Here is an 11161-nt window from a genome sequence, read left to right on the forward strand (position 1 = left end):
ACAGGGAGAACACATCTTATTTACATCTCTTTAAAGTTGCAGTTCTGCTTTGAAGTGCTTTTCACTACTTATTTGCCACGGTGGACCAACCAGGGCTTTGAAGTACTGCTGCCCGACACTGGCAGCACAAATAATGCATTTGGGCTTCCTTCCACTTTCTGTGGGAGCCATCCTAGTTGTCCTCTTGGCAGTGGCAAGAGAACACTAAACAGATGTAAACAACTTTCTGCTCCAGCCAGTCACAGCCTCTGTTAGTGTGTTATGTGTGTAAGTGCAGCCAAACTCTGCCCCTGTTAGTTTTAGAGCAATGTCAGAGCCAAAAAGTTTCAAAAAATGATCTGATGGATTTTGCCAATATGAAACACAGAATTTGTTACAGTTCCTTTTATTCGCCACTAGGTGCTGCCACTGGCCCAACTGCGCAAAGCCTCCTCAGTGCAGAGTTTAGAGAGAAGAACAGAGCGTTCGACAATACTGGGAGAGGTGCAGATACCATATGGCCTGGCACCCAGGTAGGTGTCAAAGAAAAATAGAGAGCAAGAGAGAGAGCGAGAGAGAGAGGAAGGGAAAAAACATGTGTTATCAATAAGCATTCAACATTATTCTGGTTTATTAATTTAGCTGAATTTCTGTTTCTGCAGCCCTGATAGCCCTCAGCTTGAGCTCCACAGGGCCCTGAGTGTTGAGGATGTACTTTCCTCCAGAATAGTGCGTCCAGTGGGCCGGATCACCCAGGCCTTCCCTGATGGGACCCTCCTCCTGGAGCTCATCAGACCCCCAAATGGTCCGTTTGGTTTTGTCATCTCGAGAGGCAAAGGACGACCTGACACAGGTAATTTAAGATGGTTAAATAATTTTTTTACTATTACCTGTAGTTTGAGTTTGCAGTTTTTTGTTAATTGTGTAAGTATATTTGTATCTTATATCTTCGCTCACAGTATTTTATTCTATGCTATACTATACTATTCTATTCACCAATAATATATTATACAGTATAAACTGAAAATACGCTAGAATAGAAATGTTGATTCTGATAAGATTTATAATGATTGTTGTGAAATAAATGTGTCTGTGCTTATGTTAAAAGCAAGCTAAGTCAAATTGATAATCAGAGATAATCAGACACATCATCAAATAAATCAAAACGTGGTGTCAGTTTAGCAGAAATGTAATAATAATGTATGTTTTACTTCTCATTGTTGTAAAAACTGTTTTATGAATTGGAGTGATTGCAGTTTTGTGTACATGAGTTTAATATGGTTCACAAAACACAAAGGCATCCTATGTCTCCTGTTTGTGCTTTCACTTGTTTTCCCACTCACACTCCTTTCTTTAAATTTGTTTTCTGTCTTCCTTTTCCCCTTTCACCACCTTCCTCCTCCAGGTGTATACGTGGAGAAAGTGGGTGATGGCGGCGAGGGCCCCTTTGCAGGTCTGCTGGGTGTCGGTGATGAGATCCTGCAGGTGAATGGAGAACCGGTGGCTGGACTAAGCATGGACCAGGTGACACGGCTCATGACCCGGGAAAGCACCACATCTCTTCGGATCATGCCGGCACGACGCAACCAGCGCTGACTGGGAACACAGACATGGCACAGAGCCATTTCTCCTGGAGCCATGGTTTCTAATTCAACACTGCAAACACTGCTGATGGACTGTAACACATACGTAGATGTAAGATAGTCTGTGTGTATCTCAGTGCAGTTTCACATAACAGAATGGCTACACTGGATAACAGGGTTAGAGGTTCATTTTATTAGTGCAAACCCATGTTCGACAACAACACACCGCTGCAAGGGATTTGGATTACCATGGCAAATCAATAAAATAACCAGACGACAAACATGAAACCAAACAAAATCCAGTAGCAGGGAGGACTGTGCTTGTTAGAAGCTGATTTCAGGATATATATTGTGCACTAGAAATACTGATTCAAACCCAGCACAACTTGTCTCTGTGTGCAGACTTGATTTTTATGGTCAGATATTACTGTTTTGTTTTCTTGTGATAGTTTACAGAGTATGACACCCCAATCTTGTTGATAATTTCATTTGATTGACACGTGTGAGGATGTGCCACAGATGTTGTCTTGGCCTATGAGACCCTTGAGCTAAAGAGGTATTTCATACATTGGTGCCGTACACTGTAATGAAACTGCCTCACAGATTATGTTTAAACAAAGTAGCTGATCATTTCCATAGATCATATTTTTGTGAAGGAATGCATGGTCATTTCATGTTACTTGTGCACCTACTGCTTCATGACATTATGGTTTGCTTCTAAATAAAATGTTTTATTTTGTCAAACGTTTTGGTCTCGAATTCAATCATTAATCTCTCACACAAAACTACAAAAAACTCTGTCACGTGGTGGTCAGATTAACATATATGAAATTTGGTGATTTTATAAGGTCACCTCCTTGTTTGACAATGAAGCAATTAAACATTAAATGTGCAAAAATTGAATTTATGCATTCCCAGAGCTTCCCACTGACAGAAATCTTAGTCACTGGAAATAAAAAGAAGAATTAAGAAGGTCAGTCATGATGCTGTGTAAAGCACATGATGTAGGATGATGGTCGTGACTGCTGCTCTGAGGTCGTGACTAATTGTTGGAATCGATACTTTTGAGCATCAGCTTTAAAATGTGCGTGACTTTTCCATATCTATCTATCTATCTATCTATCTATCTATCTATCTATCTATCTATCTATCTATCTATCTATCTATCTATCTATCTATCTATCTATCTATCCTATTGTCATGTCAGGGGTTTACTTGACTGACTGCGAGTCAATTTACCTGTTTAAACGCCTGTATTATTGTGATCATTATTCGTTTTTATTCCGTTTTTTCATGAGGCTATTTAAATGTATGAATTAAGAGGAAAAAAGCAGTCTGGGAAATCCGTTGTTAGGATGTACCTGCTACCATTTAGGCTGTCCTGGATGTGCTCTGATAGCGTGTCACCGTTGATGTTCCTGCTGTTTTATCTGATGGACCAGAAGCCGATGCGCTTTTATCTCCTCCAGCCATGACTCTCCATGGACCCCGGGGGAACCGCCGACCAAAAGCCCCTGACACAAATAATGACAAGCCAAAAAGCACATTTATTTTCATTCGCTTATTTATTTATTTGTCTATCTAAGAAGAATTGTGTCCCATCCAATTAGGACAACCTTATCATAATTAGAGCCCGTCTCTCTCTTTTTTAGTCATCTATTGTATCAGTGGCGCATCTAGCCTCGAGGCGCAGAAACCTATATGGATTAATGGATATATATTCCTCTTTAAGGATGAATTAATAACAAATAAATATATATTTTTAATGTGGGCTCTCTGCTATCATGTGTTATCTTGTTTAAAATGGGCTTAGCGAAAAGTCCTTTGTTGAAAAATAGAAATAGGTCAAAAGCTTAACTTTAGCTTTTGTTTCTTTCATCAAAAAAGAAAAAAAAATTAAAACACCTCAACTATAGCTCAGGCTACAGTATACTACCTCGCGTTGTTACAGGCCGTTGCGCTGTGCCTGTTTGCTTTTTTTAATGCTTTGCCCTCCACAAGCCTGTATAGCCCACGACAGCCAAATAATAATGAATCATTTCATAAATAATGGGTTTAGGGGCTTATCGGGAATGAAGAGGCCGCTGCCGTGCGCTTATCTCCCTCGGCCACATTGCGGCCTGTGTTCCGCTCCCCACACTGAGGGAGCGCACTGGATGCGGCGAGAAATAACTCAGCTACACACACACACACACACACACACACACACACACACACACACACACACACACACACACACACACACACACACACACACACACACACACACACACTGCTCCACAACTGGCAGGGTAAAAAAAAGGAAAACCTCAGACATGGATGACCCACTCACAAAATGGCTCCACTTACACAGTAACATCAACAACACGGCTGGAGCGGTAAGTGCAAAAAAAAGAAAAACATCTTTATTTAGAGCGCCACATTCGTTGTTCCAAATGCCAGTAATTGCGTCGCTATCGTCTGAATTTTATCGGTGTTACGTGCGGAATATTTAGCCTATATTTTCTGCTATTGTCCGATCGGGTGGTGGTGGAGACTGTACGGGATGTAGGCTAATAACGGATGCGAGGCCTATTGGAGAATTCCCAGAAATAAAAGTGCGCTTTATAAAAAATGGCGGACTCATGTGGATTTATATAATATTTTGATTAGGCTATTTTTTTTTTTTACTGAATTAATTACCGACTAAAACACTTTCCCGGTGCTATGTGATGTGTTCAATAGCCTATGACAAGGCTTTGATGTTCGGCTCTGACAACAACAGCATTACGGCCTTCACCACGATAAAAAAGAAAAAGAAAAATGAGGCTCGGACATGTGAAACGATCAAGTTCAAGTGTTTCTGAGGGTTCACGAGTTTATTTGTGGATTTTCTGTAGTTAGGAAAAAGGAGGGATTGCATATCGACGTAAAATTGATATGACCAAGCTGGCTTCGTGGTCCTGGAACAATCTCTGCTCAAGACGACAATATTCAGCTTTAAATAACCTACATCCGAAATCAACCTTTGAATATAAATTATATAAAACTGTGAACGTGGGTTAACAGACCTTAGGATATTAGCTTAACGGTGTAAATTGTGCTGAAGGCCGAGTGTGGCTAGATAAGAGACTCAGAAAAAAATACACTCGTACATGCAGAAACCACAAGATAAAACTCTGTGGAAAAGACCTGTTAGTGTTTGGATAATATCCATTAAGTTCTTACTGTAGCCTATGATTAAAAAATGTTCAACATGAGGCAACTTCAGCTCTGATGGTTTAAGTTTAAGAACAAACCTCCATCGGCTCACAAAAAAATAGGAATTCTCCTAAATTAATCATTGATTTACATTTAAAGACTAAATACATATAAATGTGGTCAATATTGTCTTTAGTGGATAATCTTATAATCTTTTAAAAAAAAAATTATATCGCACAAAATGCATAAATTAGGATAAAAAACAAACAATTTACCAAGCCATTTAATAACCTTTCAGGTGTATTTTTAAACTCGCTGTTTCGTTGGTAGGCTATTTACTGTAATGTCTGCAATTTCTAGCAATAATTCTGGTCATGGTTATGACAATTACAAAAAGTATGAATAATAGCAACAATAAAAGATCTAAATTAGAGTGATATAATACGTGTTAATTCCCTGTAGTCTTGCATGAAACGCGTGATTATGTGGTGTAGTAAGACATAATATAATGTTGGGCTGAATTAACGGGAGGAAATCTTATTCAGGAGTAGTGGACTCGACGGTATAAAAATGATGGAAAAACGGCAGCCGGAGCTGTGTCCTGGAAGTCCCGATGCAGAGTCCGGTCCTGGAAAGCAAGAGGACTCCTCCATCTCCATCTCCAGACATAACGGATGCAAGGAGGACGAGGAGCCGAGGAGAGAGGAGGAGGGGGAGGTGAGGGGAGGGAGCTTTAAGGGGGTTGAAGAGAGGGATGACGTTCCTCTGCAGAACTCGAGCAACGGGACCAGCATCAGCATCATCATCAACGGCGTTGCCAAGGAAACTGCCTCTCACAACGCCCTTGACCTGAAAAGGGAAGTGCCGGTGATCGAGCTCTCCAGGAGGGACGCTATAAAAGCGGTGGAGCAGAGGACTGAAAGCCATTTGGTGCCGATCACGGAACTTCGCAGACCTCCACCGCTGCCGCTGCCGCCGCCGCACCGAGACGACGCTCGAATGGTCCAACTGAGCCCAAACGCGTTTCCTGTCCCGGCCCGGGCGATGCTCTACAACCTGGCGCAGCCTCTCGCCGCCATCAACAGGTAAAGGGGGAGACAAGGAAAATAGAAAACAGCGAGTCTCATGAATGCACGTTTCATTTGATCAGAGTGGGTGTTCACTGTAAAAGTTATAAGTTTGATGGCTTTAAGATGCTGGCCTATGGTGGCCCTGCAGGGACAGACTGCAGTAGTGTGAGAAGATGCCTGTAATGCAATTGAGTCGACATTATGTTGACAACCATGTATATTCATTAGCCTATATCTATAAAAATGTGTGTGTGTGATTGTGTGTGTATTCATGAGCCTGTGTGCAGTGTGCTCCTGTGTGTGAGGAGTGGATGGTGTTGAACACATGCATTAAATGAAATGATGGATGCTGGACCTGATGTTTTCTCATTCACCTGTGCACTTTTTGTCTGCTTTCTGTTGCTGTAGTCTCGGAGGGGAGTCGGAGCAGTACAGCATGTACCCCAGCAACAGGGTAAAGCGCCGCCCGGCGCCTTATGAGGTTGAACTCGACGAGGGTAGGCGCATTTTAGATCTTTATAAGTATGGTAAGACGCACTTCTGCTGTGTCCTCCTTCTGCCAGTGTAGTTCCCCAAACGTCCCCTCCTCATCTCCATTGTCATTCATCCACTGACATGGATCTATACTGTGCCTAATCTGGCTGTTGCAGAGGATGCAACACTTACCATAAGTGTCAACCCCAAGAGGAATAAATGAATCATAACTCACGGCATAAATGTATGCTGATAATCTTAATGTCAAATACATCTACCCGCATACCATTAAAGTAAACTCTTTTCAGACAGACAGGGGGTTTATTTCATTTGAAACATCCTTTCCACCGCTGCCCACTCACTGCCATATGCAGGGGTGGAGGATGGGGGTGCTGCTGCCTCCATGCCAAGGTTTTACTGCAGAGTGGGCTGAAGGATTAAGATAGACTGGGTGTGTTCCAAGGGCGACAATAGCCTGGAAGACACCATTGTTGGGGGTGGGAGGATGTTACTACCTGCAGTGGGGCATCTTTAAAAAAAAAAAAAAAAGTAAATAGAATACAGAAAGGGGAGCAAACAGTCACCCCCAACACTGTTTCCTGCGGTTTGGCATGCTAAACGAAACATTTCTTGTGTATTGCATCTGCACCCTACTTGGCACACAACGTGTTGTATTTATTTTTTCATGCCTCTGTAGCAGCGGTGCCATCATCTGAAAACCCGTGTTCGTACAGAGGACAATTTAATTTTAGGTTACCGTATTACACTTTTCTTATTTGTCTTTCTTACAAGATCATTTTCCTCAAAATCTATGTGCATCTGTTCTTGTGTCGCTACGTCTTACATTCTTATGTTTGAATTTCTTTACTCTTTTGCCGACTGCATTATCTGTTTCAGTTAAGCATTGTACGTTGTTTGTGTTATATCTTCTATCTATGCCTCCTGTCCTCACTCTCTCGATGTCTGTGTCCTTCCCTCCCTGTTTGTCTGCTAGCTGGCCAGCCAAAGATAGTTCGCCGTATCTTCACCAATAGTCGTGAACGTTGGCGGCAACAGAACGTAAACGGGGCGTTTTCAGAGCTTCGCAAACTCATCCCCACTCACCCTCCAGACAAGAAGCTAAGCAAGAACGAGATCCTTCGGCTTGCTATGAAGTACATCAGCTTCCTCTCCAACCTCCTGGAGGACCAGGACGGAGGGAGAAATGTTGGCAGCACAACTGACGGGGAAACAGGGCTGCTGGTTGGGGTTGGGGCCCATGATGGGGGCCCTCAGGGTGGACCACATCAGGACACGGTGGTGGGCTTGGCCAGGGACGACCTTCTGGAGACAATGTCACCGGGCTCCAGCTGTGGAAGCCTGCCTGACGGCGATGCCGAGGGAAGTCCTGAGAGCTTTATGGAGGACCAGGACTCACCTCCGGCTCCAAGGACTCTAACGGCTTCTCGTGGGACCACGCTGCATCTAGCTACTAGGGATCTGAGGCGCAATGGACGCCCGTTGGATGGCTCCAATCGGCGATGATGCTGATGCCAAACCGACCACGGACACACCATACCTGAGACTGAAAGAGAGACAAAATAAAAGATGGATATGCTCAGGACCTGTTAGCTTTGATATGTCAGTGTAGGAAGGAGAATCAAGCACCATGAAAGGAGACCATGATCCAGAAGGGATCATGACAACATTCCTGTCTCCACACTACACCCGATGAATAGCGTGGTTCGATTGGTGATCGATTGAATTAGATTCAACAAAAGACTTGTAAATTCTGCATGTCTCATGTCTTCGACTGACCTGCAGCTTATAACTCTCCATGTTTTTAAAGTCCAAAGACTGGATATTCTAGAGAAAAAAAAACACACACATATACACAAAAGAACAAGCAAACATAAGACAAAACCAAACAAAAGAATCAAAGAGACACTCGGCAAAGACTTTTAATGTGTAATAATGAAGTCCGCTAATGATACTATTGATTACATTATGGTGCAGCCAGAATAGATCTAACATGCCTGCAGAGTACGGCAAGTAATTGGTTCTAAACTGTCACTGGATAAACCTGTAGATTAATGGCCAAGAAATTGAATGTGTTAGAAAAATGACACAAAAGTAAGTTTGCCTCAGTTGGAGGCTGTAAATGAATGGACTGGACTCTTAATTGTGCCCATGCAGTTACGTATGTATTGTAAATAGCATTATATTTCCACTGCGCAATGTAATAACAGTGACTCGAGTTCAAGTCATGTGATTTAAGATGTACCGTAGTGTGTTTGTGGATGGGTTTACTAGCAAAACGATCTTTTAGTAGACAGAAAATGAGGATAAAATGAGAGGGAATGAGATAAACTCACAATGTAAAGCAAGCAACTGAACCTAGTACATCAAATGTGGTACCATTTAATTCTTTTACAATTTGGTGATGAGAAAATGACACCAAATACGGCACCAGACAGTTTGACAATTGCACTGCCTGGAATGAATATATCTATTTGAAATTGCTGTGGAGGTACAAGACATGCAGCGTGTTTCTTTAAGTGTACAAAATATGGGTCATATGAAATCATGGGGTGGCCCATGCAGTCCTTTTGACATGAATGTCTTTTTGGTGTTTTTTTTTTTTTTTTTTTAACTGTAATGCAGTTGTAGTTTAGTAAGGTACACAAATAAATCCCTTCATTGCCGCATTTCATACAGACACATAGAGGCGTACATGCCAACAGATTCACATGAACAGTGTTAATATCATAAGAACACCAGCAGTTTTCTGAAAAAGACAGTTAAGTATTGCTCACTGTTGTTGGTTATTCTGCTTTTTCAGCAGGACTTAGTAGCTTCTATTGGTACCTTTGGTAATGGTATTTTATGAATTGCAGTAAAAGGGGCATTGTACGTTTGGTAATGACATATTTGTTGTAAAATAGTTGTATCTATAAATATATCCAATGTTAAATCGATGAATTTTATACAAAACCCCTGAATAAAACACGCAGAGGAAAAGCCTTGTATTTGATCTCATGCAAGCATGTTGCTGGTCTTATTGATTCACTTCAATTCATTTGAGTTTAGTCCAATTAAAATGAATTCAGATCGGTGTGGTATGGTGTGATTCAATCCAGTCCAATTCAATTCAATTCAATTCAATTCAATTCAATTCAATTCAATTCAATTCAATTCAATTCAATTCAATTCAATTCAATTCTTACCAGAAACTGTAATGTATTTTTTTTTTACTACATTGCATCACTGACAGATCTTCTCTCTGTCACATGTTTATTCTTAATTTCAAATTCAATTGACCAATCCCTGAGGCAGATAATGGCATACCATGTGACTGTTTCCCACCTTATCTGTACAGAGTGTATAGTTGAAACCACAACCTCCTCATGAAACTCCCCCAGTAGAGCCTGGAATCCTCACTTCCTAGTTCCTACCAACAAGTGACAACTTCCTTTAGAGGTTAACGTGGCTCTGTGACCTGCAGGATATCCTGCCATTGTGAAAGTAGTTTTGACAGCCTCCACCGCACTCGTTTGCACAATGTTGTGTCTGTACACAATGTGAAACCGCCGTGCTGATCGAGACTCCCACCGCCCCGAAACTTAGGCGCTTATGCAATCGAAAAGTTATGCTCGCCATCCTGTGATCATTACAGTAATGTGGAAATTTCCGCCACATATAAATGCTGCTTTCTCTGAAGACCTACTTCCTCATGTTCCATAAGTTTACACACGCAGACTTTGCAACCAGTGCCACTACTACAACAGCCTCAGCTACTTGGACGTTTTCTAAAAAAGTATAATTGCTTCCAGAGAGCATCAGAGACATCCAGGTGTTTGGAGACCTCTCCTGTGCTGTGCTCTGGCTGAGCCGGGACTCCTCTGAGGGCCTCTCTAGGTTAATGCCTGCCAAACATTTACCTGCTCCAGTGTTCCTGACTCTCAAACAGACACAGACTCACAAAAAAGTGAGGGATACAGGGAGTGTATATGAGGGATTGAAAGGGAGAGAATGAGAGGAGGCTTGTGCCTGTGTGTGTGCTCCAGTGTGTGTGAGAGAGAAAGTGTACATGTTTGTGTGTGTCTGAAGACAGGCTTGTGTGTGTGTGTGTGTGCGCTCTGCATAGATCTGTTTGTGTGTGTGCTGGTGTGTATATGTGTGTGTGTTTATCAGCTCAGTGCAGATGGGTGGCAGAGTGGCTCTTGCAGCCAAATGATTCAGTATGCTAATGAGTTGTTATCTGTGGTGCTGCAGGAACAATATACTGTCTTTCTCACAGTGGGAATCCAGCCTGCTGGGAGCAGATTACACTGCACACACCGCCAAGGTAGTTATTTATATTTTCACACAGAGTAGTAGAAAACACATAAACGCACACACACATATCCACACATATCCACAGATAGGCCTATAAACAAACAAGCAAAACAACATTTTAACATACACACACACAACCAGCCATCACCACCGACTGCAGCACAAATAAAGTGGAAATCTGAGGTAAATTTATGTTCCTCACCAGTAGATGGAGATGTCATTCTGGGCTTCCCTGTTTTAGAGGTTTCAGTATTGTCTTTCAATTTTATTCATAAAAACACAGACATGCCCTTATTTAAAGTTAACTTTAAATTCACCCACACTGCGACTGAAAGATTTATCTTTAGCTCAATGTACTTTGCTCCAAAATCCTTCCAGTCTTTCTACATATCATAAAAAATCATAAAAGAGACAACATCCTAAAATGATATGTATTTCTTTCCAAAATGGCACTTTAATGTGTTTTTGAAAATCATAAAATATATAATCACGTTTCTAATTTATTCTGAGCCCAGACATTAAATTTGGATGGAAAAAGTAGGCTACCACCTGTTCTCT

At 41.7% G+C, this 11161-nt stretch overlaps 1 protein-coding gene across 1 annotated transcript; it reads left to right on the top strand.

Annotated features, from left to right (window-relative positions):
- Window positions 1-3808: 3808 nt before the first annotated feature.
- On the top strand, window positions 3809-9292 carry tal1 (T-cell acute lymphocytic leukemia 1). The gene is made up of 4 exons (XM_083990785.1): window positions 3809-3940; window positions 5288-5827; window positions 6221-6309; window positions 7281-9292. Exons 1-4 carry the CDS (start codon window positions 3882-3884, stop codon window positions 7808-7810), a joined length of 1218 nt encoding a protein of 405 aa, XP_083846911.1. The 5' UTR covers window positions 3809-3881; the 3' UTR covers window positions 7811-9292.
- Window positions 9293-11161: the final 1869 nt, after the last annotated feature.

Source organism: Trachurus trachurus, assembly GCF_905171665.1.
Source record: "Trachurus trachurus genome assembly, chromosome: 17".
Classification (NCBI taxonomy): domain Eukaryota; kingdom Metazoa; phylum Chordata; class Actinopteri; order Carangiformes; family Carangidae; genus Trachurus; species Trachurus trachurus.